Genomic DNA, 27,427 nt, shown 5'->3' on the forward strand with positions numbered 1-27,427 from the left:
GTTTTGAATTATCGATAGTGATTGATTGAATATATCCCATTTAAATAAATATTAAAACCACGGTGCTTTGAATTCAACAACCAAATAAAGTTTTCATTGTGATAAAGTTAATTCATTAGCAGCAGACATGTTGGAAAGTCATTAAAGTCCACGATTTTTTTTTTTTTGCCCGCAAACCTCATGCCACTTTGAAGGTCACACAGTTCCACCCAACAAAGAACCACCACATGGTTACGACCTACTTTTTGCTTAAACACCCATCACATGTATAATAAAATAAGTAATTATGGCGTAGATTTATGTAAAGAAGACAAATAGGAGGATAGACCTACTTTATTTTTTACATTTTAGTCACCATGCAGTACAATATTGGTTTCAGGAGTAGATTTCCGGGATTCATCACTTACACATGACACACTGTGCTCCTCACAGGTGCTCTGCTTAATACCCATCACCCATCTAGCCCACCCACCACCCACTTTTAACCGGTTTTTGGTGTTCGTTTGTTTGTTTTACCCAGATTCTATCACCAGTTATCCTTTGTGCCCAGCTTGATGCCCCTTATTAAACATCAGGGAAACTGTCTGGGGCCCACCTGGAGATCAAAGCTCTGATCTTGCTTTCATGTGTATCCACTAAGTCGGCCGGTTGTGAATGATCAGAGTCAATTTCTTTCAGTGCCCAGAAAGAATACTGACTTCATATCTTGAAAGCAACCATTTTGTTACAAATACAATTTTTTGAAAACACTTTCTAAATAGGCCAATGAATATAACCTGCCCCGTGTCATCCCTTCAATATGTCCCTGTGTATCAATGCATACATATGTACACGTATATACAAATACACACACTCACATATCTCTAAAAATACGTGCTTCCTATGTCTTCTTTGTGCTTCCTTTATTGTTCTTATTACTCATATTAAAATTAAAATATATAACTTCATTATAGAAAGGACATTTTTTTATGTCTATTTTTGAGACAGAGAGAGAGAGAGACCGAGACCGAGAGAGAAGGTGGGGGAAGGGCGGAGGGGGGAACAGAGGATTCGAAGCAGGCGCTGCGCTGACAGCAGCGAGGCTGATTTTGGGCTCGAACTCACGAACCGTGAGATCATGACCTGAGTTGAAGTAGGACGCTCAACCGGCTGAGCCCCCCACGTGTCCCAGAGAAAGAACATATTTTAATTTAATGGCACCTCATTAAATAGGTCACAAACTAGGATTCCTGACATTCTTCTTTTGAGAAATGGTGGTGACATGATAGTATTTAATTCCTTGGGCATTCCAAAGAGGTTTTAAAATAATCCTTAATCACCTTGCTCTTTTTTGGGCTGAGTGCAACAAATTCAATTCAGTAAGAATTCACCGGACACTTAACTACTTGCAAGGTGGTTTGGCCTTTCATGCTTTCTTAAAAGTAATTTTGATTTATGGGTATCTTTATCGCTTCTGATTTTTAAAAGTGTTTTGGGTCTGTAAATTTCCACTTACACCGTTTTGCTTTCAGAAGATGAATCCTTTTCATACACATGGGGGCCAAAAGATTGCCATACGTCCTCTAGTGGGGATGAAAAAGGAAAAAAAAAAACAAAAACAAACAACCCAATTCAAAAAAGGGCAGGCCTCCTAACACACTCTGTACCTCATATGCAGGAATCCGAGATGATATTAATATGATGTGGAGCTGGGAAGCATATGAACCGCTGTCATCATTTTTATGAACACCATGCCAAGTTTTCTTTGATAACAAAGGATAGGAATGGCTTCCAGAAACATTGCTTCTACAGGGAAAAGAGGGGAAGAAGTGAAATTTTAATTTTCTATTCATTTGATTTTGATGCTGGAGCACCTACATGTTGTCTGGGCATTACTCATACTGAACAAGGCATGTGGCCGTAGGACCTCAGTCTCTCCCTGCGGTTTTTGGGGACAGCAGCAAATGGGGTTCTTGAGTGGAGAGGGGCTGGAGCTGGCCTTTGGGCCTCTCCTCCTGCATTTGAAGGACACTGGAAAGGTCTTCTGGAACTTATTTAGCGTTTATCGGGCACTCAGAATGAATATAGTGACATACTTAGGGGTTCAAAATGACGTTTTAAAGAGGAACAGCTGAGAAATTTAAAATTTCCTAAATCATCTGGTCCCCACAGCTTTCTGAGTAATGACTCTATTCTCTTACCCTTAGCCCCACAGTCCCATTTGGATATGCTTATTCCATAAAAAAACATTTCTGAAAAAAAATGTTACTTTTGCTCAATAGCTTTGCACAGAACATGTCCTACAGTCCAGCCTCTTTGTAGGGTCAAGAATATTTGAAATATAAAATTTATTTTGAAAGTGACAGATTTCCCTCTTCAGAGAACATGTTAAAGACCACTGGTCTTGAGGACTAAAGAGTTATTTCTGTTGCTGTTTCATAGGATAGGAGCCAGATAATTATACAAGCTCCCTGCGTGTTAGCTAAATCATTCTAGAATGAATTCTTGGTATCATGGGATGGTCTTGAGCTTTCAGGAGATGGAGGTTTGCTTACCGCTTGGGCAAAGCTTCTAAGGATGCCAAAACCAGCTGTTTCTCCAAAGCTTCATGTAATCCCACTCGATCCCTCACAGTCTGGGACAGACGTGGCTGGCATTTGGATTTTAACAATCTAGAGCAGCACGTTCCGCTCGCCCAAGGGGGTCGAACTTTAAATAACTCCTCTGAAAAACAAATAGCACCGGCTCAGTTGTTTATTCAGTTCTTACTTGCTTCTCTCAGCCGAGTCTACCTAGATAAAGGCATCAAAAATCAAGCCGTACCAGGGCACTGCTCCAAATGGCAATAACTGTAGCCCTTTCTACAGACTCTGTTTGGATTTATCGTCTCAGCACTGTGGCTGTGAGTTACCAGTCATGTCAGGTCAAGAGACAAAGCTCAGAGAACCAGCACCCCTTTTCTTGTGAAAACCAGTTAATCAATGTATAGGCATCACGTCCATTTCTGCACTTCTTCTTGGCTTCAAGTAACTTCCCATTTGTTAGGATCTCACCGGGTGTGAGTCAGTGAAAAAAAAAAAAAAAAGATGGCAGAACTCAAATCACTTTTGTCGATGACTGTTGTGCACTGTGCAAATCAGAGGGCTTAGCTGAGAGTGGGTCTTATCCCTCCTCCCTTTCCACTTTGCTTTTTTTAATGCCATTCTTCCTGCTTCTGCCTATTTTCATTCCTCCCTCTCTGTCACCAGTCCCAATTCTGCCTGCGTTATTCTTCTCTCTCCCTGTTTTTGGTCTCCTAAACTCCTAAACCCAAGAGTAACCAGAATAATAATGGAGGCACTGATATTTGACTTTCTGTATTTCATCTGAAATCTTTTTTTTTCTCATTCATGAACTTGAAATATACGGGGGGGGGGGGGAGAACTTTTCCTGAACATACTTTAGAGAATGCCGCCCACATGCTATTCCAGAAAGAGCTAACTATCCTCCTCTGTGGGATTTTGTGTGTAAATCCATTCGTTTCTACAATAGTTGGATAAGATAGAGTTTTCAAATGCTGCTCACTTTTACGTAGCGCAATTTTCTCCCAAATTATTTTTCGTAGGCGCTTTTCTCTTTGTCTCTCCTGTAGCTCCTCATCTTCTCTTTTGGGTTCATTCAAGGTCCCATACATAGCAGTAGCTTCCCTAGGGATTGGCCAATCTAAGTTGGACACACAAGCAATGTAATGATGCTTCCAAGCACCATACTCATTATCTGTTGGAGTATAGGGCAGAAACCACCCAAACCTAATGCATTTGGGCATCCATAAGCAGTCCTACAGAAAAAGAAATGAGAACGAGAGTTTGCTAGAAATTTTTAAGGACAGTTTCCTAGTAATAATGTTTCAGGTACACAGATAACTTCTTTACATTGAGATTTCTGGTGCCGCTGACTTGTCATCTGAATTTGACTCTAACAAACAAGAACCATCCCTGACTCCGTAGAAAAGTAGTCTTTGATGACAATATACGTTACATATGAATATATGTATTAGTCATCTTTGTACACTTGCTCCCATAGCATTTGATTTACCCTAGATTCTGAGGATTTTGAGCAATAGTGTATTAGTTTGTTTCAGACCAAACCTTCCACTGGGAACACCTTTGGTTGAACCACATGATCTTGCCAGTATGCAACCAGCTTTGATATATGGGAACAGCAAATTTCACGTGATCTAATTGAGTCAAGTATCTAGACAGAATATTATAAAACAATTCTTTGAAGGCGTATAGAGCTACGAATGCAACGTCTCATGTAACCACGACCCCAGAGAGAAGGGAAACCCAGAGAGGTGACCCCAACATTTGGCATTACTTTTCATTTCAAGGCATCTGGCAGTTCCAAAGGAAAGCTCAGGCTGAGAAGCAAAGCAGAAAGTTATGGCTGAACGACAGGGAAGCTGAAAAGAATTTTAGGTATTCTCACGAGGAGGAGAGGAAACAAAATTAAATTCAGGGCTCACTAAGGGCAAGAGCCTTGGTGATCACGCCAGGCTTTCAGCTGAGATCCTTATCAGCAAGGATGAGGAATTAGACAACTATACTGAAGCCAGCTTTGAAAAATCTCTTTCTCTGACTGGATTTAAGTCATCTATTCCTAGCCTAACCAAATGCCAGAAACAAAAGCAAATTCTCTCTGGAAGAAGATAACCTCATCCAGAGACTCAAATTATTGACTTATAACCAATATCTGATACTCCATCAAAAATACCAAGCACACCAAAGGACAAGAATTGTTTGTTTCTCCTTTTGTCTTTCATGATCTGTTATTAAGTAGAGTAAGACCCTCAGGAGAGCCATGCGTTGTAATTGTTAGGCACGAACTTAAAAAATAAATAACCCTATAATTAATATGTCTGGGAGATTAAATAGCTAGGTGAGAAATTTTGGTAAAATAATCAAATCATTCTAGAACTGAAAAACATTAATAGCAGAAATTTAAAACTCAATGGACCAGTTTAAAAGCAAATTAGAATCCAGCAAAAGAGAGAATTAGTAAACTAAAAAGCCAGAAGAAAGATGCAGGCTGAAACACTGAAAGCCAAGAAAGGTGGAAAAGACACATAGAGAACATGAAGCTTGCAGGGCGGGTGAGTCAGTCTAACACATAAGTACTTGAACTGCAGAGGAAAAGGAGAGAAAATGGGGCAGAATATGAAGGGATCGTCTCCGACAGCTTTTCGAAACTGAGAAAAGACACTAAATCTCAGATGCAAAAAAAAAAAAATCACTGTAAATCACAAAATAGGAGAAACACACATACACACGCACATTTCTGGGTACATCCTAAAAAAATTGCATAAGACAGAAGACAAGATGGAGGAAAAAATCCTAAAAGCAGCTAAGGAAATAAGGAGCAACAATAAGGGAGCAACAATAAAACTTCCTGCTTCTTCCAAAAAAAATGTGTGTGTGTGTGTGTGCGTATGTGTGTAGAAAATTAAAATATTTGACAGTAACATAGAAACTGGGAGGAGGGGAGCAGATGCAGGGTCTGAAGCTTCTGGCTTTATCTCAGAAGTGGTAAAAAATAAAATAAAATAAAAACAAAAAAACCCACCCTAGAACGAGTGCTATAATCTCTAGTATAGCCAGGAGAAAACAGCTAAAGAATTTAAAATTAACAATCTAAAAAATATGGAAGTACTCCAAAAGAAAAAAGAGAAACAAGATATAAAACACAAGGAACAAACAAAAAGTAAATAGTGAAACGGTGGACTTAAGCTTACATTGGACTTAAGCTTACATATATCAGTATGTACACAAATGTAAACAGAAGAATGACCCCAGCTAAAAGCCAGGGACTGTCAAATGTTAAAAAAACAACTCCCCACAACCACATTCTGTTTCCGAGACATATTCCTTAAATACAAGGACATAGAAAAGTAAAAAGTCAGAAAACAATACATATGCCAACACCTCGCCTGGGTTCTTAAATGCTGTAAACCCAGGACTCACAGTTGGTTTTGCATGTGGCCTCTCCATGGAAAGCTAGGTATTTTCTGAGATCAGAAGCTCAACACTAGCCCACCCTGGGAAGTTTGTACACGTTAAAGAAGTAAGTTATTGACTTGTATTCAAGTATGTCTGCCATTACATTTCATTAAATCTTTAAGAAGAAAATGAGACAAGCCAGAGGCAGAGTTAATGGCAGAGGATGTTGGAAATCCAGATTTACATTCTTTAACAGATGTGAGCCAAAGAGGGATCAGATGAGGTTGTGGTTGTACAGCAATTTTCGAGGTGAATGATCATGGATAAAATCATACCATATAATAACCAAAGCTTAACTACAATTTCTCAGGAAAGAAGTGGACTTCTTTAGCCACGATAAAATGTTTTCTAAATAATTAAATTGAGCATTTGAAGATTCTTAAAATTACACGAATTATTAGAATAGTGTATATCCGCTCACTTCCAAAATAAATTATCATATTTAACTTCTCCCCATGTTTGCTCTGAAGGGTAAGTTAATTATGGTTCAAATACTCTCCATTACTGTCTTCAGGGAAGGAAGCTACCCCAGTTGTCTCCTTACAGAACACAGCTGTTATTTGTGCCCTATCTGTAGGAAGTGACAAGTAGTCAACCTGTTCAGTTAAAAACTTCCAGGCCCAGCTGACTTGTGCAGCCGCACACAAATCTTTTGGATTCAGAAAGGAAAAGATATATAGAGAAATGAAGCGCGGTAACACCGTAGAGAAATCCACTTTGGCCATTTGCATCCTTTCTGAAAACCACTCTTGGACAATCCTACAAAGAAAGACACAGAAATTTAGTTCAGAACGCTAGTATCTAAAACCGACCAAAAATCTAGGATATATATTGGTCATTGTTCTTTCTATAATGTTCTAACTATAAAAAAAACAAAACAAAACTTAAATCCTAGGTAACACACAGCTAGATTTTTAAAAATACTGTATCTACTTTCACTGATCCATTCTAAAGGTGAGTAATAAAAATATCTAAAATCTACAGGAAAGAGGTCTGAAATAAACATAGTTATTTAAGTTATAAATCTGGATTTACTGCCTTTTCCTTTACTCCAAATTCAATAAATCAGCAAGTCCTGTCAGCCCTACAAATATGTACCCTCATATCCAACCACTTTCTTTCCACCTCCACTGCTATCACCACTGCAAAGCTCCTCCTTCTCCCTCCTGCACAACTGCAATAACCCCTTCTGATAGGCTCCCCCATTCCACTCCTCTTCCGAGAGCCCATTCTCTACATGGCAATGGAGGGTTTTTTTTTTTTTTTTTCTAATTTTTTTTTTCATTAAGTAACCTCTATGCCCAACGTGGGGCTCAAACTCACAAACCTAAGATCAAGAGTCATATGTTCCAGAGACTGAGCCAGCCAGGCGCCCCCTCAAGTGTTTTTGTTTTTTTTAATGTAAATTAGATAATGTCACTCATGCAAGTAAAACCCTACAATGACTTCCCGGTGTTATTAGAATAAAACCCTGTAGCTACATCACACTTAGTGGTGAAATATTAATGCCTTCCCCCTAACATAAGAACAAACCAAGAATGTTCACTCTCATTCCTTCAATTTAACAGGCTCCGGAGATCCTAGCCATTTCAGCAAGGCAGGAAAAAAAGTAACTAGTATACAATATTGGAAAGGAAGCAGTAAAACTGTCTCAATTCGTGTATGCGGAATCTACAAAACCACTTTTAAAAACAAGGAATCTGCAAAACAACCATTTAAATTGTTGAACTAATTAGTATAAAATAGTTGATGATTTTCTTTTATCTTTTTTTTAAGTTAATTTCATTGTTTTGAGAGGGACAGAGACACCACAAGTGGGGGAGGGGCAGAGAGAGGGAGACAGAGAATCCCAAGCAGGCTCTGAGCAGTCAGCGAAGGAAATTGTGAGATCGTGACCCGAGCCAAAACCAAGAGTCAGATGCTTAACTGAGCCACCCGGGAGCCTCTGATTCTCTTTTATCTTTTTAATGTTTATAGGATCTATAGCAACATTCCCTTTTTCATTCCTGATATTGGCAATTTTCTCTTCTTTTTTCTTGGTTATTCTTGCCAGGAGTTTATCAATTCAATTACTTTTTTTTTTTTTTTAACAGCTTTTGTTTTCATAAATTTTCTCTCTTCATTTTTTATTTTATTGATGTCAGCTCTTCATCATTTCTTTACTTCTACTTACTTTGGGTGTAATTTGAGTTTGTTTCTAGTTTCTTAAGGTGGAAATTTAGATAGTTAATTTGAATCCTTTTTTTTCTTTTCTGAGGTAAGAATTTAAAGGATATATTTTGCTCTAAGCTGTACTTCAGCTGCATCTCAGCCATTTAGATGTGTTGTATTTTCATTGTCACTCAATTTGAAATATTCTAATTTCCCTTGTGTTTTCTTTTTTGACCACATGTTTTTTATAAGTGAGTTAACTTCCAAATATTTTTGGATTTTCTAGATAAATATTTTTGGGTTTTCTAGATATTTTATATTTTTTAATCTCAAATTTTATTGCATTGTTGTTAAAACTTATACTTAATTAGATTTTAACAATTCTGAAATGTATTGAGTCTTATTTTTTGGACCAGGAAATTATGTATCTTGGTGAAAGTTATTTTGCTCATAAAAAAACTCATCTATTGGGAAATTGTTGGCTTTAATTTCCTATAAATATTGGGTCAAGGTGGTTTAGAAGATTGCTCAGTTCTATATTCTCACTGATTTTTTTTGTTTAGTTGTTCTATTATAATTTACTCAGTTTTGTTTTATGTAATTTGCAACTCTATTATTTGGTACATACATATTTATTATTTTATGACTTCATGATGAAGGGATCCTTTTCTCCTTATATAATGTCCCTCTCTGTCTTTCTAGTAACATTCCTCATCTTGAAGTCCATTTTGTCTGATATTAATATTGCCATCCTACTTTTATATACTTAGTATTTATATCCTATCCTTTTACTTTTAACCAATCAGAATCTTTATATTTACAGTGTATCCTTTGTGGTCAGTATACAGTTAGATCTTGTTTTGTTTTTTTCTTTTTAAAGCTCATTTAACAACCACTGCCTTTTATTTGAAGGTTTAGTCCACTTATATTTAATATAATTATTGATATGGTTGAATCCAGGTCTTAATTTTATTTGTTTTTTGCTTTTCCCATTTGTTTTATGAAAATTTATTCCTCCTCTCCTGTCATAGTTTGAGATAGTAAATTTTTTTTGTATTCCATTTCAATTCCTTTATTGGCTTTTTAGGATATCTCTTGCATTACGCAATTGAGTTGTTGTTAGCAAGTACAATACGCATCATTGACATTTCATAGTCTATTTAGAATGAATATTCATATAAAATTAAAGAACAGTGCAATGGTATAGTTCTTGACATCCTTAAGCTTTGGTCACGATACCACATCTACTTATGTTATAAGCCCCATAATACATTGGTTTTGCTTTAAACAGTCATATGTCTGTAAAATAACTTTAAAATTTTACATTTTCCCACACATTACCATTTCCTGCTTGTAATTCCAAGTTTCCATGTGTTATCAATTTCCTTAGCCTGAAGAATTTGTTTCAGCCTTTCTTCACTGGAGGACTTCTGACAACAAATTTTATCACTCTCTTTTTATATGAAAATGTCTTATTTCACCCTAATGTTTGTAGTACTATTATGACCTGCATTAATCAATTTTAATAATTATCATCTTGTAGCCAGTCTGGTTTCTGCTATATCATCATCTTTCCTTCCTCCTTCCTCCTCCTCTGCCTCCTCCTCTGCCTCCTCCTCTTCTTTCTTTTCCTCCTCTCTCCCTCCTCCTCCTGTTTCTTCCTCCCTCACTCCCATTTTATTTTAAAGCCAGCCTAAAACATCGAGTCACTGCACTCATCTCACCCACATAGATATGTTATATTGTCATCATCATTCCATTTGAAATATTCTCACTTCTCTTGCGATTTCTTCTTTGATATTTCTGTGTGCCTTACTAAACAATAGGAGCATTTTTAAAAAACATATACTATAATACCATCATCATGCCTAAACAAATTCAATAAGAATTTTTTTTTTTAACATTTATTTTTGAGAGAGAGAGATGGACCACAAGCAGGAGAGGAGGCAGAGAAGGAACGAGACATAGAATCCAAAGCAGGCTCCAGGCTCTGAGCTGTCAGCACAGAACCCAATGTGGGGCTCGAACCCATGAAACGCGAGATCATGACCTGAGCCGAGGTTGGATGCTTAACTGACTGAGTCACCTAGGTGCCCCTCAACAATAATTTCTGAATGTGATATCTATTTTTAAAAAGTTTATAAAAATATAGCATACATCAAGAACACTTCTTACATTACTCTGTGTGCCACCTAAGCACAAATGGATCTTGAATGAATAAAAAATCTGGGGGCTATGTAGGCCTGAGACCAAAGAGATGTTTTATGGTTCATGAAAGATGCATTGCTGGCCCTGTAGCCACCAATTATAAAAAAAAAGAGGTACTTAATTCCTAATTGCCCTCTCTGGATATTGGCCATAAACATCTGTTATAATCCCAAGCCACCAAATAGGTCATCATATGTGAATAAGAATCACTAGAACAAGAAAGTTTGGAAGCAATCCAAGGATTAGCAAATGGAAGTCTTCCCTGGAACCCCTAATCTCCTCCAATCTCAGTGAAATTACAGATGTTTGTGACCAATCTCATAGCTGATTGGAAAATTTGGCAATAGAACTCACCAGAACTCTTTTATCTCAAGCCATGGGGACCATGGAACTATTTTTCACTGCTAAGTGGCTACTGCTACCCTGTTACCAGGTCCTATTGGACACAGATTAACTCACTGGAAGACAAATCCTGTCTCTGAACGGATCTCATTCTGCAATGTGTCTTCTCTGACTTTCTATGACCTTCTCTGAATGCATAGGCTAAATTCCCACAGGGTGGGTCAAGCCCCAGAAAGTTCCAATGTGAAATGAAAACACTATCTCCAATTAGGGACGAAAAAAGAACTTAGTTATCTTCATAAACAAGTTGCTGAAGACCCATGAGACCCAGAGACTGTCTTTATCATTAATTTACCCAAACTGCTTGCCTAACTGGAGCCTCATCTATAATCTTGGGAGAAGGGAAACTTGTATCTTGCAACTGAACACCAATAAATAATACATGTAGAAGGAATTAAGAAGTTAGAAAATGAGCACTTGGCAGCTATCACAGTAATAATTACATCAGGTAAGAATCATCAATGGATTCTAAAACCAGTGGGTGAAAGTATGGTGAGGAACAGGGTACTTGCGTAGATTCAAATACTTTTAAGTTAATTTAAAATTAATCACTCAAAGTGTTTTTAGTTACTTATTAATTAATAAGTACCAAAGACCTAATAATTAATCATCTTAACCAAGTGATGATAAGTCAACAGAATGAGCAATGGGGCAAATCGACATAGTATGCCCCATGTGATCCGCTGAGAACACAGCATCACTTCTGTGTTATTCCTGCCAAGAACACATAACCTGAATGTGATCTTAAAGAAGTATCAGCCAATCACAGATTGAAGGTCATTCAACAAAGTAGGTCTGTACTTTTTTTTTTATGTTTTATTTTATTTTTGAAGGAGAGAGAGACAGAGTGCGAGCAGGGAAGGGGCAGAGAGAGAGGGAGACACAGAATCTGAAGCAGGCTCCAGGCTCTGAGCTGTCAGCACAGAGCCCCACGTGGGGCTCAAACCAATGAACCGTGAGATCACAACCTGAGCCGAAGTTGGATGCTTAACCAACTGAGCCACCCAGGTGCCCAAATAGGTCTGTACTCTTGAAAGTGTTAAGTAATAAAAGACAAGAAAGAACTGAGGAACTGCTCCCCATCAAAGGTGGATATAGAGACGTGAAAACCGAATACAACAGGACCCTGGATTGGATTCTGGACTGAGAAGGAAAGGACATTGTTGGAACAATCAGGAGTATTCAAATGGAATCTGTGGATTAGACCATAGTACTGTATCAGTGCTGATTTCTTGATATTGGAGGATGTACTTTGATTTTTCAGCAGAATGTCCTGTTTGTTTGTTTGTTTGTTTGTTTTGAAAACACATACTGAGATGCTTAGCTTTAGTGGGGCATCATGTTTGCAACATATTCTCAAATGATTCAGCATAATAAGGTGAAATGGTAAAATGTTAACCATTAAGGAATCCAGGTGAAAAGTATAAAGGAATTATTTGCACAAGTTTTTGGAATTTTTCTATAAGTTAAAAATTATTGCAAAATAAAAAGGTTTTTTGATTTCTGTTTTAAAAATTTTTTTTCAACGTTTTTTATTTATTTTTGGGACAGAGAGAGACAGAGCATGAACGAGGGAGGGGCAGAGAGAGAGGGAGACACAGAATCGGAAACAGGCTCCAGGCTCTGAGCCATCAGCCCAGAGCTCGACGCGGGGCTTGAACTCACGGACCGCGAGATCGTGACCTGGCTGAAGTCGGACGCTTAACCGACTGCGCCACCCAGGCGCCCCTGATTTCTGTTTTTAAAGAAGAGGCTGACTACATCATTTGCAAGGTTTAATGATTGCCTATTATGTTGTGTGTTTCTACTCCTCTGGCTTCATCTGAGGCCACTGCTCATTCTTGATCCCTGTCCATGCAGCTTTGTCACAACCTAAGACAAAACAGTGGTTCAAAATGAACCTAATGGTGGGGCGCCTGGATGGGTCAGTCGGTTAAGTGTCCGACTCTTGGTTTCGGCTCAGGTCATGATCTTACGGCTCATGAGTTCAAGCCCCACATCAGCTCCACGCTAATAGTGTGGAGACTGCTTGGGATTTTCTCTCCCTTCCTTTCTGTCTGCCTTTCACCTGCTTGTGCTCTTTCTCTCTGTAAATGGATAAATAAACTTTAAAATAATAATTAAAAATAAAGAAGTAAATAGATAGAGGGATAGAGAGATGGATAAAATGAACATAATTGGCATGCCAGTCTGGGGAGTGCGTGCGTGCGTGCACGTGTGTGTGTGTGTGTGTGTGTGTGTGTGTGTGTGTGTGTAAGCAGGAGAGCAAAGGATGGAATTGTGCATGTACTGGCAGCATATCGTATCCACAGACAAAAGTGTCATGAAGGCTCCTCTCATTGTTGAGAGATTAACATTCAAGCCCAATGAGGCAGTGAGGACACCAGGAACAGCTAATCCCCGGGGATCGCTGATCTGAGTCCTCACTGTCCCAGACAGGCTTCACAATCCTTTCACTGGTTCTTGGAGGACGGTATGCTCTCACTTAAAATTATAAAGCAGATCAATAAAATAAGGTGCAAAACAGAAATGTTTTCAGCCTCCTTTTCAAAGACGGGCCTCAGTATCTTGAGTTTTTGTTCCCACCCCCTTCCCACCGCACACCGTCTACTGTTCCATCCCAGCCAAGCAAAGGAGAAGAACTGAATCCGAGTTACTGTTTATTTATTTATCCTTTTATTTTTTTAAGTTTATTTATTTTGAGAGAGCAAGTGGGAGGGGCAGAGAGAGAGGAGGCGTGAGAGAGAATCTCAAGCTGATCATGCAGAGCCTGACATGAGGCTTGATCTCATGAACCATGAGATCATGACCTGGGCCAAAATCAAGAGTCAGATGCTTAACCAACTGAGCCATCCAGGTATCGCAAAATATTTTCTTTCTTTTTTCTTCTTTTTTTTTTAATGTTTTATTTTATTTTTGAGTGAGAGAGAGCAGGGGGGGGTGGGGGTGGGCAGGGGAATGGGAACAGAGGATCTGAAGCAGGCTTCATGCTAACAGCAGAGAGCCTGATGCGTTGGTCACATCAAACTCACGAAACTTGAGGTCATAACCTGAGCCACCCAGGTGCCCCCAAAAGATTTTATTTTTAAGCAATCTCTATAACCAGCACGGGGCCCGAACTCACAACCCCGACATCAAGAGTCATACACTTCACTGACTGAGCCAGCAAGGCACCCCAAGGATCTGAGTTACTTTTTAAAGTGGACCTCACTTATACATGTTTTACATTTGTTCCTAGCAAGCACTGCTACAAGGACACATTCAAGTATAATGAATCTTAAGCAAGAAAAAAGGAAAATGCTTCAGCCACATAAAAAGAAGAAAAAAAAAAAAAATCAGTACCCAAGCAGCAGAACTAGGGTAGTTTGTGGTAATGACATCGTGGCTCATTGCATTTTAGTTAATGTTGCAAAGTAAGAAATCCGTGAAGAGAAATAACAACATGTAAAGAGACAATGAACAAAATGTGCTTTGCTCCTTTATTGTGACAAGGATATCTTCATTTAAATAATTCATGACACTACTTTGCCGTGTGCTACTGAATGTACAATGTGTACTTTGCAAAAATAACAAGGCTTAGTAATACGGAACTTGAATCTAATTCTCAGCTCTTAAATTTCTGATAAGAAGGAGAAAGAAGCGGCCCAAACTGCGATGAAAACCACTGAGAGGACAGCTTGCAGCGGTGGCCTGGAGAGGGGAAGTCACGTTGGCAGAGGTCCCTGCTTTCTTGCTCCCCGGGCAGTACCCTGGAGTCTCGACTGGTGGCTTTACCACCACTTTATGGCACGGCCAGGGTCTGGGTTAGGTGGGCTTCCACAACGGATGCCAGGGTCACACAGAATAATGATTAGGTTTGGGGAATAAAGGGAGGGGAGAACGTATGCCGAAGTCTTCGGTGAATGAGAGAACAAAGCTGGGTGTGGGGAAAGCGATAACTGAAGAGTTTAAAATCTTTTTAGATTTTAAAATTGGGGCGCCTGGGTGGCTCAGTCGGTTAAGTGTCTGACTCTTGATTTTGGCTCAGGTCCTGTCTCGCAGTTTGTGAGTTCGAGCCCCACATTGGGCTCTGTGCTGTCGGTACGGATTGGGATTCTCTCTTTCTCCCTGTGGCTCTGCCCCTCCCCCGCTCGCTCTCTCTGTCTCTCAGAAATAAATAAACTTAAAAAAATTTTTTTTAAAGATTTTAAAATAGTTTGTCTATGCTGATTCATAGCTACATGGAGGCACATAAGCATAAAAAATTAGGTTATCTCTGGGTGGGGCGATTCTGGGTGATTTTCCTCTTTTTGCCTACTCACATGTTCCAGTGCTTCTGCAAAAGCCTGGAATTACTACTGAAGAGATAAAGAAGGCCCCAGGCTTCCACACAGGTGGTCCCTACCAAGTGGAACACTCATTCTCCTAGTCTTTGCTTGTCTAGCCTCCTACGTATCCTTCAGACTCCAGCCTAAATGTCAGATCCTCAGGGGAAGGCTGTCCTGATCCCCTGGACCCGCTGAGGTCTCCTTACTTTTCCTTTGCTTCTGAGCACGGTCGGAGCTATTTATCTGATATCCGGGGGGGCTGGTCAAGCCTGCTTGGGAAATAAAGGAGAATGCGTGTACACAGACTTCTCATTGTTATCAAAGTGCAGTACGACCTTCCATGTATGATACATACGGTATAACTTGTGGCCAGTGAAGCAATATGGTGCTGGGGAAGGAGCAAGAAAGTGTACCCGGAACCAGCATGGCGGGTCTAAGTTATGTGGCTGGTGGGAAGCCATTTTTCGCAACAATATTGGTGACCATGTAAGGTAATGGCAGTGAAATTTTAGGGTGATATTTCTGGGGTGCTGACAGAATCCCCCCACCTCCCCAACAGGCTGACCATTCCTGCTGCCCACATCCTTGCCTGTCGGAGGAGGCTCCTGCCGCTCACAGAGCACTCCCCCCTCAATGTCATCTCCTGTCCTCTGCTGAAACCTGTATCCTTTACACTTGATGTGCACTGTAATGTAATCTAAGCATGTTTTTTGTGTTTCCGTTCCTGCTGACCCTCAAACTCCATCCATTTTGGGGCTCATTCACTATTTAAAGTCTTTCTCTTCCACTGCACCTCAAGCCGCAAGGAAGAAGGCATGGTGTTTGTGTTGTTTGCTGCTATGCCCCCAGCACTTGGTACGGTGCTTCTGACTTGGCAGGGGCTGAGAAAACATGTGTAAGTTAGAATAAGGAATGAAAAAAATAATGAAAATAGAAAAGCACTACTTGTATTAACTTCCTGTTCATTGTTTAACAATTACTGCTGACTTAACTGGCCTAGAGCGGTGCAAATGTATGTTCTCAGAGTTCCGGAGGTCAGAAGTCTGAAATCAGTTTCACTGGGCTCCAGTCAAGGTGCTGCCAGGGCTGACCCCCTCTGGAGGCTCGGAGGGGAGAATCTGTCCCCTTGTCCCTTTCGTGTTCTAGAAGCGGCCGCCCTTCCTTGGCTCGTGGCCGCTTCTCGAAGCACAGCATTGTCACACGTCTCCATCTCTCCAGCTGCTTCTGGCATGACATTGTCTGTCGGGCCTCTTGCCTCCCTTTTTTTTTTTTAATTTTTTTTCAACGTTTATTTATTTTTGGGACAGAGAGAGACAGAGCATGAACGGGGGAGGGGCAGAGAGAGAGGGAGACACAGAATCGGAAACAGGCTCCAGGCTCTGAGCCATCAGCCCAGAGCCCGACGCAGGGCTCGAATTCACGGACCGCGAGATCGTGACCTGGCTGAAGTCGGACGCTTAACGACTGCGCCACCCAGGCGCCCCTTGCCTCCCTTTTAAGGACGATTGTGATTACGCTGAGCCCCGATCACGCAGGATAACCTCCCCACCTCAACACCCTTCATCACATCTGCGAACTGCCTTCGTCCCATCACGTAACATCCACGAGTTCCAGGGTGAGGGTGTGGACATACTTGGAGGCCACTATTCAGTCTGCCACATTGCTCTAACTTCTGAAACACGGAAAACACTCCAAAATATTTGTGCTGGTGCTACATTGCGCTCTCGGATATCCGGTGAGAGGCAGGGACATCCCCTTGTCTTGAAATAGGACATATTTTATTCTACTAAAATACGAACTTCAGAGGGCAGGAATGTTTTACACTCTGTTTAGTGTTGAATCCCGGGCACTCAGAGTTGTGTTTGGCACATGGTAGGCATTCAGTAAATAATTGTTGAATGCTGGATGAAGAGACAGCATTCTTCCGACACCCATCATTTACTTCCCCTTCTTCCGGTAAAATAACTTCAGTTTCTATAGGGTGATCCATGTGGTTCTGTAGAAGCCGATTCCATCCCTGGCTCCAAAATGCATATGAATGAAGGCTGATTCCATTTATTTGGGTCAATCTCCTGGCCACAGCAACTGGCAAAAGTAGGCATGGACCTATGCTAGTCCAAGCAGAGTGAAGCTCAAACAAAGAAATTATTTGTATGTCCATTCACAACGGAGGAAACCTCATAATGAAGCCAGGACTGCCGAAGGCAGAGCTGAAGAGCAGAAAGAATCAAGTCACTGGTTTTATTACTGAACCTCTGAATTGAGCTTCAACTGCAGCCAAACCTACTCCGATTTTTTCAATTATAGGAGAGGGAGATATTTCCTTTATTACTCGTGTCAAGTTTGGGGGTTACTCACAACGAAACATTTGAAACCCACGCAGCGGCAGTGCCAGGGAAAGATGAAAAAGGCATCTAGAGAACCCGAACAGATCATTCTGTTTCGTTGGGAATAGAAGGAACGGGGTACTCGTGCATCCTGCGTTCCTGCCTCTGTGGAAGAGTGGACTCTTGGGGCCATCAGGTCACCCTTGGCTGTGCGCCACAGCACTCTGGGAATGGAGTCAATACTGCTTCCTCGGCCCCATCCCCGCGTGTTGAGCCAAACTCCACGGATGGGGTTCAGAGTCTGTTTTTACAAACTCCAAGTGATCCTATGGGCCCAGCCCTTCTCAGCATCCGGGAATTTGACTTCCCAGTAGCAGCAGATCCCGGGGCTCATGTCAAGCCGAGTACAAAGCACTGGGTGTGTGTAGGGTGGTCTTAGGAGGAGGTGGAACTCCTTTTGGAGGCCCTGAGCTCATGAAGTTCTGAGACCTGCATGGGAATCTAATTGGCTCTCTCCCATGTGTAAAGAGCGTCAGTTGAGCTTTCGATGCATTTTATTTTTCTAAAGGTAGCTGGTTCACAGCTAAATTCCGGAGGGTTGATATGACCAGAGAAGGGCCCATAAATGGATCATTATGGGCCATATTAAACCTATTTATCTTCCTTTCACTTAAGCAATAGGGAAAATCAGGGCAGCTCCAGGGTTAGTGAATTCAAGGACTCAATGAGGTCATCAAAGGCCAGAATCTTCCATATTTTCACTTTGCCTCCTCAGTAGTTTGCTTTGGTCCTTAGGCTCATTCCCTGAGGTGATTTCCGAATGACTAACAAAGTGAGCGATTATCCTCACACAACAGGAACCACAGATGGAAAGGGCGTGTCCCTTCCTCAAGCCCCTATTTAAGTCCCTTTGATAGCTAAGAAAACTCTTCCAGAAGCTCTCTAGCAGCCACTCGCCATGTGACCTTAGGCAGAATTAGTGTCTACATGCCCTTTCGTAATCCAGACGCCACCAAGGGGGTGGAATCATCGTGAACCTGTCCAAGCCTGACTCACCCTTGGTGGGGCAGGGTGACAAGCCACCTCTGAAACACAATGCCTGGGGAGAAGGGCCTCTGTCAGGAATATGGAGAAGAAACAGGCAATGGTGATGGCACGCGGGTAACCAACAGTGTCTGGCCCACTGAACAGGCACCAAAGAAAGAAAACATCTATGTAGCTGCCCAGGCGGCTGATCTACCCAACCTTTACGGGTTGCCCCTTTAGTTCAGAGTTCTTACTTTTCTCTGTCCTTGCTCCCCTCTATACTTGAGATCTGACTACAGGTATTTCTTAAAGGGGTAAATGTGGTTTTAATATCTGGTAATATAACTCTTACTCTTTTTTTTTCCTTTATATTTATACTTTTCTTAACTGTTGGTATCCATTTTCTTTTTTTAAGTTTTATTTCTTTATTTTGAGAGAGAGCATGTGCATGTGAGCTGGGGAGGAGTAGAGAGAGAGAGAGAGAGAGAGAGAGGAAATCTCAAGCACGTTCCCCACTGTCTCTGCAGAGCCTGACACGGGGCTCAGTCCCATGAACCCTGACATCGTGACCTGAGCTGAAATCAACAGTCAGACACTTAACTGACTGAGCCACCCAGGCGCCCCTGTCACTCTCCGTTTTATTTTCTGGATTCGCTTTAGAATCAGTTTCTAGAGGTCCATAAGAATATCCTATTTGGGAATTTGCACTAGGACTGACCTGAACTTTAAGACTAATTTCAAGACAATGGGCATCTTTAAACATGGCACATCTTCTTTTCAGTTTTTGTTTTTAACTGTCCTTTAACACAAGTTTATAATTTCCTGCACAAGGGTCTTGCACTTACTGTTTTAGTTTTATGCAACAGAGGAAGGGAAGCTGAGCTAAGAGAAGGCAGTGGGGGTGGGGGGAGTAGGGGGGCAGGCAGGCAGGCCCCACAGCCTGGGTGACATTGTTTGAATCCAAGGATCTCTCCCAGCCTGAAGCTAGACCAATCTTATCAAGGCATTCCCGTTTCTTCTGAAGCTGGTTTGAATTCCATTTCTGTTATTTGCACCTGAAAGCATTCTAACCATGACATCAAAAGAATACACCGGGAGAACAGGAGGAAAGATGACACACATCCACTGAATGCTTACTGTGCACTTGGGGTTTTCTTCTTCTGTTCCTAAGACCTGCTAGCCTACTTAGGGCTCGTGTGCAGCCACCTCTATGCTTACTCTGCCGTAACCCTCCTGGACATTTCCTAAACAGATTCTTCAATACAGAACAGAGACAAATGTTCTCTTAAAACCTTTCTCCATTTTCCTATGATTTATCTGGGAATTTCACTCCCCCTACACAGAAGTAATAGGATTCTTGGTAGCTGTGGAAGCTAATATCATGTGCCTTATAAACGGCCGGTAGCGTTAATTATCAGGGCTGCGGCATTTGGGAAATTGTGCAATGAACGACTTCAGGAGGTGCCATTAACACAGATGACAGTGTGAAACAGCACCCCCGGAGTTGTGTGACATGCCACCCTTGGGGATTATTACTGTGCAAAATTCCTTCTGGAATTGTTTTATAGGAGTCTTGAGTTAATTCAATAGTGAAAAGTCTTGAGCGAAGCAAGGTATTAGTAATCGCCCATACTTGAGAACTTGGAATATCTTGAAAAGTTCCTTCCTCTCAGGGAGCTAGCAAATGAAAAAGTTGTTCTGATCATTTTTTTTGCTATTCTTGTAATTAGGAGTGTTTAGGATCTCTTCATTCAGCAAGCATTTACCCAGTGGCTGCTGTGTACCTAGTATTGTTCTAAATGTTAGGGACACAGTCACCAGAAAAAGTTCTTGCCCTCACAGAGCTACAGTCTAGTGGAGGGGACACACAGTAAGTAAGCAAGTACTGTATATAACATAATGTCAGGTGGTGCTAAGTGCTGTAAAGACAAGTTAAACCTTTTAAAGTGTGGCACCACCATAGAAGAGTGGTACCACTTACAAAATGGGAAGTGAGAATTTCAAGCGCACAGGCTTTGCCTAGCATAAGCCAACGACCTTCCCACCATCCACTCTCCCTCTGTCCCCATCCCCACCCAATAAAACTCAAGGGTTTTCCTTCTTAGCTTCATCCACTTCTAAAAACTGCCCCAGTGACAAATGATGGTTATCCATGACCATGGGATCTATGTGAAAGGACGGGAGCATGTCCAAAACCAGGGGCTGAGGAGAGAGAAGACTCAGGAGGAACCAGATTTCCAGACTCGTCTTGGATATTTAGAAACCCAGTGGGCCTTTGAATATGCTCTCTGCTACCTCCACACAGAAACAGTCTCCTTTCAAATGGGTGCTCAGGAACTCAGAGTGATGGGGCTGTTCTGAATTCAAATTTAACCTAGATGCATCGTCTCTGGGAAATGCATACACCAGATTTCCTCACAGTTCACAGATGGGATAGACATCCTGGCCTGAGCTCTCCCACGGGCCGCTTGGAAAGAGGGGGTGGGTGCAGGGAGGTGAGTGTGGGGGGTATTCTCTCTTCACTGTACATTTTTCTGGACCACCCCATTTCTGGTCGGCTGTGATGGACACACATGATGAGAGTGAATCCTTCGCTGTTCATGTCCTCCCTCTCCACCGACACACACATGCACACACACACAAGAAGACAGTCCATCTGTGTCTTGGGATTGCACTTGCATGAATGTCGCCCCAAGGACCCACCGGGGAAAGCTACAGGTTTGAACAGCTCCAGCCCTGGAATGAAAGGCCTTTGTGTGGGGCGTTGCCTGCTGCTGAGTCGGGGCAATTAGAAACCGGTCCCACCAGTGTGGCTAGGAGACCAGAGGCAAACTTCTCATGGGATTCTTTGAGGGACAGACGCAGACAGCCCAGTGTCCTTTTGGGAGTCATAGGAAAAGTCAGCCTAATTGAGCGGCAGGGGGATGACATTAACGGAAGCTTTTAGACACGTGGTCATATAAGCATAATATACTGGGGGAAATGCCATGATAGAGGTTTGTAAACATTGCTGGGGGTGGAAGGTGTGCAGGAAAGGTCCCAGGAGAGGGGCCACTAGAGTTGAGGTGAGGAAGAACTTGCCAGAGTGATGGTTTAAGAAGCTGAACCTTTGAAAAATGTCTTAAATATCATGAAACTCCATTTAAGAAATCTTCTTAAGGGGCGCCTGGGTGGGTCAGTCAGTTAAGCTTCATCTGGCTTCGGCTCAGGTCATGATCTCATGGTTTGTGGGTTCAAGCCCCGCGTCAGGCTTTGTGCTGACAGCCCAGAGCCTGGATCCTGCTTCGGATTCTGTGTTCTCCTCTCTCTCTGTCCCTCCCCTGCTCGCACTCTGTCTTGCTCTCTCTCAAATATAAATACAAACATTAAAAGAAATCTTCTTAAATCTGAACAATGTGGAATATAGTTTAGCACAGAAAAGAAAAATCTTACCTCACTGAGATTAAGAAAAAACTTTCAAAGAAAATTGTGACAACCCAGTTCCACCCTATACCACAATATCCTATTTAATACCTTTATAACTGTGACTGCTTCCATTAAGACAAAATTATTCAGAAATTATAAAACAAAACATCTAAACAATGGCTCCTCTGCCTTGAAAACAGGGTTTGTACCAATACAGCCCGGTTTACATATAAATACTTCAGACATTCAAGCAATGCTAAATTCTCTCATGCATCCATAAGCTGATTCAGTGGTGGGGGAACAGGGACTATAAGAATAAATAGGGTTCAAAAGAAATGTTTAACAACCAAAAGTTGATTGCACTGTCACTATTTGACCCAGCAGTTCCATTTCTAGGTAGAGACCTAAAAGAAATAAAGACATCCATCTAGAAAAGCCTGCACACAGATGTTCTTAGCATTATTCACAATCGCCAAAACGTGGAAACAACACAAATGTCCGTCAACTTAGGAATGGGTAAATAAAATATGGACTATCCATCCATGGAATATTATTTAACGACAAAAAGGAAAGAAGTACGGATATTTGCTAAAAAATGGATGACCCTTGGGAACATTGGCTGAACAAAGAAAATCACGGGCCCCAAATGGTGTCACTTAGACCGAGTTGCCAAACCTCGGCTTAATACCCAATAATTGCAGTTTCAGCCTCCCCCAGAAATGGGGCTTTAACCGGTCAGTCAGGAAAATTTTTCTTCCCATCTGCACCAACAAGTCTGGTACACAGTCTCTATCCCCCGGAGAAAGATGAGGCAATCTACGTGATAAGACCTGTTGCTTTTTCTTTCCCCTAGCAAACAGCCTTGTTTGGAACAATCCTTTTCTTTTGCTAATAGCTTTCTTACCCCCACCCTCCAACCATAAAAGCTTTCCTTCCATTTTATTTTGTACAACTCCTCTTAGAGTCCAGCTCCACTTGCTGAATGGGTGCCGCCCATTTACTTGGTTGCATTTTGTTATTTAACAACAATACAAGAACAGAGCCAGTCACAGAAGACCACGTGTTGTAAGACTGTATTTATATGAAAAGTACAGAAAAGGCAATTTATAGAAACAGAAAGTAGATTTCACGGTTGCCCAGTGCTGGGGGTGGAGATGGAAAGTTACTGCTAATGGGTAGGAAGTTTCTTTCGGGGGTGTTGAAAATGCCCTAAACTTAGATTGTGGTAGTGTTTACACAACTCTGTGAATATACTAAAACCAGTGACTTGTACCTTTTGAATGATGACTTTTATTGCATGTGAATTCTATATCAATAAAGATGTCTAAAAGAAAGTTGATTGCGCTGACTTGAAAAACTAAAATGAATTGGGCTTTTACATTTAATTAAAATCAAGCATAACTCGAATTGGATTAGACTATGAGCAAATAGTTTCTGTAGATGTTAGTTAGCAGGAGAGGAGACATGGCTGACCCAAAGAGAGAGGAAGAAAGACTTAATCCAGGGGCACCTGGGTGGCTCATTTGGTTGAGCATCTGACTCTTGATTTCACCTCAGATCGTGATCACAGGGTCACGTGGGTTTGAGTTTTGCATTGATTCTCTCTCTCTCTCTCTCTCTCTCTCTCTCCTTCCTTCTGCCCCTCTCCCCTGCTTGCTCACACTCTCTCACTGAAATAAATTAAAAAAAAATAATCTAAATTTTGGGGAATAAACTAATTGATGTTCAGCAACAAAACCACCACTACAAATTAAAGATGGGTTCAGGATGCCAAATCTAGAGACCAGAAGTTGACATACAACTTCCCCTTAAAAGCAGCAGCCCAGAATATGTAATAATAGCTTCATATGAAACTATGAAACCTACACAGCTCTCTGCAGAAATGCAGCTACTATGAAACAAGGCAAAGTAATTCCACTGAGCAGATTAGTCCCATATCCTTATGCCATAGTAAAAACTCAGGTACCAGACAAAGGCTACGACTTCCAGTGACAAAATGTCAGGCCTAATGTTAATGAGCCTCAAAATATACCACAAGATCTCTATTGACCTCCAGTGGTTACAGCTAAAATTGCGTGGTTTATGATACATGAGAAGAGAACATGATGTACCACAAGCAATTTTGGATTTGGGGTTTGGTCTATTATTTTATCTTGAAAGCTGTAAAGTTGGACTAAAAGGAAACCCAGCCAATGACTCCCATAAAAAGTTCCCTTCCCTGATTTTTAAGCATTGACTAAAGAGCTTATTTTTCTGTGGCCTGTTTTTGCAGCCTTTTTCAACACAGCCAGGAAGGTGCTTGCCTCCCTCCGGTGACTTGGTGACTCCATCGGGGACCGTCTGTGGACAAACCATTGTGCACCCACGGATGCAGGCGAGGGTACGCAGGAGAGCAGGTGAGCAAGCAGGTAGGAGAGAAGAAATGGCTGACTGAAAAGAGACAGGCAGGAGGAAGTGTGAGAAAGGGTGGAAGGCAGGTATTACAAATTAAAATAGGCCAATCCGGTTTTGCACAACTCTGGCGCTTTTTGGTAGCTACCTCAGCAGTTCAGAGATTCGCCTCTCCCAACAACCTCACCACCAGGCTGTAGTGAAAACAACTAACACCAAACGTTGCTATACCTACAGTTTCCCTAAACAAACCTAGTAAACAACCCCAAGCACTTCATACAGTCTCCTCTATGGGCTTGAAGGAGTCCCAGCTCTCTGTCCTTTGGGTGAAAGGTTTGCTCAGTTGAGAAAGTGCAATGTTCCGGAAGTGAGATTCTACTATTACCCTCATTGCTAGCCTCAGGCTACCAGAAACCCCCAGACTGGCAAGGCCATTGATCTGGGGATAAAGTCTTACAAGCACCTGCTACTGGGCTGGCTGGATTCTTCAGTCAGGAACAGGCGTGTCGGAGGGCTCTCTAGAATATTTTCAGTCCCACATCTAAATACCTTTAATTTCTCCAAAGAATCCATTTCTACCGTTCATCTGACAAATGAACAAGCCACTGGTTGCTCTGATAATAACTCATGTCTGATATTTGCTATGCTAACTAGCAAAGTATCTTGTAATAACTGAGACATTGTGACCTTTCCAGTAACAGTGCTAGCTAATCACGCTTAGAGCATTAAATCCTGATCAAAACACTAACTGTTCCTGTATGTAATTTCAACCAGTGCATTCAAATATCACACCACCTCTGCTGGAGTATTTCAAAGCAAATAACAGACATAGGAGGCAAGGGCAAGAAAAGAACAAGAAGCCATTGGCAATCGGTGGCGACTATCGTTAACCATTCTTGCCCGTATTCCTAAATGTTACTTCCCTGGTCACTCCTCGGATATTTTTCAGATCCGTTCATTTCAGATCCGTTGTTCAGGTAACAATTATTTATGGACCGCCTGTGTACCAGATATCTACTTGACATATATTATCCTTCCATTCTAAGGAGAATTTAATATACTAAGAGAATGTTAAAAATTCACTGGCTGAAGTCTCTGATGTTTGCAAAAACTAAACATCTCACTGTGGTGTGGAGGTGTTATAGCCCTCCAAGGCTCCATTTTATCCTCAAGGAGAAAGCAGCACTAGAAGATTCTGTTTATAAACCTTAAAATACCAGTCGCTTTATTTGTTCTTTCTAAGGGAAAGAAAAAAAAAGAAACCCTTAAAGGTTATATAAACATTTTACTATATTTCATCTTCCTTTAAGAACCAATGATGATTACATCCTTGGGCTACATTTACCTTAACTGTGATTTAGTGCATCGTAAAAAAATCGTGAATAAGAATTCTTGACGTTGCTTGTTAGTCCAGAGGTCAAACCAATGACTTATAAGAGCAACTCTTTCCTGAAAGAGCTATAAGGGAGAGAAAATGTCATTTTCCTGTACAGTTCAATCTAAGTTGCTAAGCAATCCTTAGACAGTCTACCAACCTCATGGCTAATATTTGCATAGCACATTACAGTTCGAGAAGCACTTTCACTGTATAGCAGAGGTCTATCCCTTCCGCTTCAACTGCTTTTATCTGGGGATAGAGAGACAAGCCCAGGCTTGTTGGGTGGGCTGGTGGGAAAGGCTGGCCAGGAGATATAATTACAGTGGGGCCCGAGGAGGGCTTCTCGGGAGAACAAAGAGGTAATGAATCCTGGCTCTTGTTTCTACGTAAACGAATGTGGCCTAGGGAAACAGATGCCAAACATTTCATCTTGAAAACACCTACAGGCTACACTTGAATAGTGAAAACAACAGGGCCATTTTAAGTAGGTATGATTTTACTAACCCACAGTCCTACATCTTTATAACCCTCACCAAAACAAGAGTTAATAAATATTGCTAAGTAGCCATTGTTAGACGTGTCTCCAAGGAAGACATACGCCAAGGACCCCCCAAACCTGGGTGTCGGTCCAGCTTTGCTCAGATGATATATACAAACTCACTGGCTTTATTACTGGGTCAGGCTTTGGCCTTAGCCCGGCTAGTCTCCTTCCCTTGGAACAGGCCTGAACCACGCATGAGCTATCAGCCGTTAATGATTGACAGAGCTGCCTAAGCCAGTCAGTAACTACTTCCTGCACCACCTTTCAAAGGAGGGGCATCCCCCGGGCCATTGAACTGAACTGAGAAGAGAGGATTAAAGAAATACACAGAGAATTAACTATACATGAATACTCTCCATATCGAACACCACCAAAGCACCTCCTCTTTTCTTCTCCCCAGCACACAGTGTTTTATGGAGGCATCTTTTGTCCCTGGAGGTACAGGGGAAAGGGGAGGCAGGCCTTGGGGTTCCTCATAAAGTAGGAGTTGGAGACTGGAGTGAGAAGAGACTGTCTTGGGGCCGACAAATAGAAGTTTGTTTTTGTTTGAAGTGACTCCAAGACTAAATTCTTCAGAGTTTTGTTTGTTTTTTTTTTAAATATGGTGACATGAGACTCCGAATGTCACAGTAAAATCAGCCCTACAAATTAAACTTCTTTTATTCCAGAGTATCTAACTTACCTCTCTATTTAATGACTTGTTGCTGAAAGGTGTCCAGGCACTGAATCTTGTGTGAAAGCACTCCATTTCCAGAGTTTTTCTAGAAGAAGCCTGAGCTGACATCTCAGCAAATTATTTTCTTCCAGCCCTAAGATATATACATTCATTTCAATAGAGGCTTAATTAAGATCACCTGGAAACATCCAATATATTAATGTTGTCATCATGGGAATTATAATAATTTCTGCCATTCATTGACATCTATATATTTATTTAAATTTTTTAAACATTTATTCATTTTTGAGAGAGATAGAGAAATAGCACAACTGGGGGAGGGGCAGAAAGAGAGGGAGACACAGAATCTGAAGCAGGCTCCAGGCTCTGAGCTGTCAGCACAGAGCCCGACGCGGGGCTCAACTCACAGACCGTGAGATCTTGACCTGAGCTGAAGTCGGACGCTTAACTGACTGAGCCACCCAGCTGCCCCATACATCTATATATTTATTTAGATAAAATTACAGCAAATTATGTGTGTATATATACATATATATACACGTGTATATATACATTCCTGTGGAAGATAATCCACACAAATATGCACAGGGAGTTCATGAAC

General features: G+C 41.4%; 1 protein-coding gene across 1 annotated transcript in view; it reads right to left on the reverse strand.

Moving 5' to 3' along the window:
* The window catches only part of ECT2L (epithelial cell transforming 2 like), a 66,957-nt gene extending 40,059 nt beyond the window's left edge, over positions 1–26,898 (reverse strand). The window contains exons 1-6 of the mRNA XM_047103135.1: positions 26,833–26,898; positions 25,577–25,689; positions 6,611–6,773; positions 3,544–3,796; positions 2,535–2,703; positions 1,647–1,785 (exon numbers count right to left, since the gene is read on the reverse strand). Of these exons, the coding sequence (XP_046959091.1) occupies positions 1,647–1,785; positions 2,535–2,703; positions 3,544–3,796; positions 6,611–6,773; positions 25,577–25,689; positions 26,833–26,898 (903 nt within the window). The remainder of the gene's footprint in view (positions 1–1,646; positions 1,786–2,534; positions 2,704–3,543; positions 3,797–6,610; positions 6,774–25,576; positions 25,690–26,832) is intronic.
* Positions 26,899–27,427: the final 529 nt, after the last annotated feature.

The sequence above is a fragment of the Lynx rufus genome, unplaced genomic scaffold, assembly GCF_022079265.1.
Source record: "Lynx rufus isolate CCGP_SWC_20201006 ecotype Redwood Valley unplaced genomic scaffold, mLynRuf1.p SCAF_6, whole genome shotgun sequence".
In the NCBI taxonomy this organism is placed as follows: Eukaryota; Metazoa; Chordata; class Mammalia; order Carnivora; family Felidae; genus Lynx; species Lynx rufus.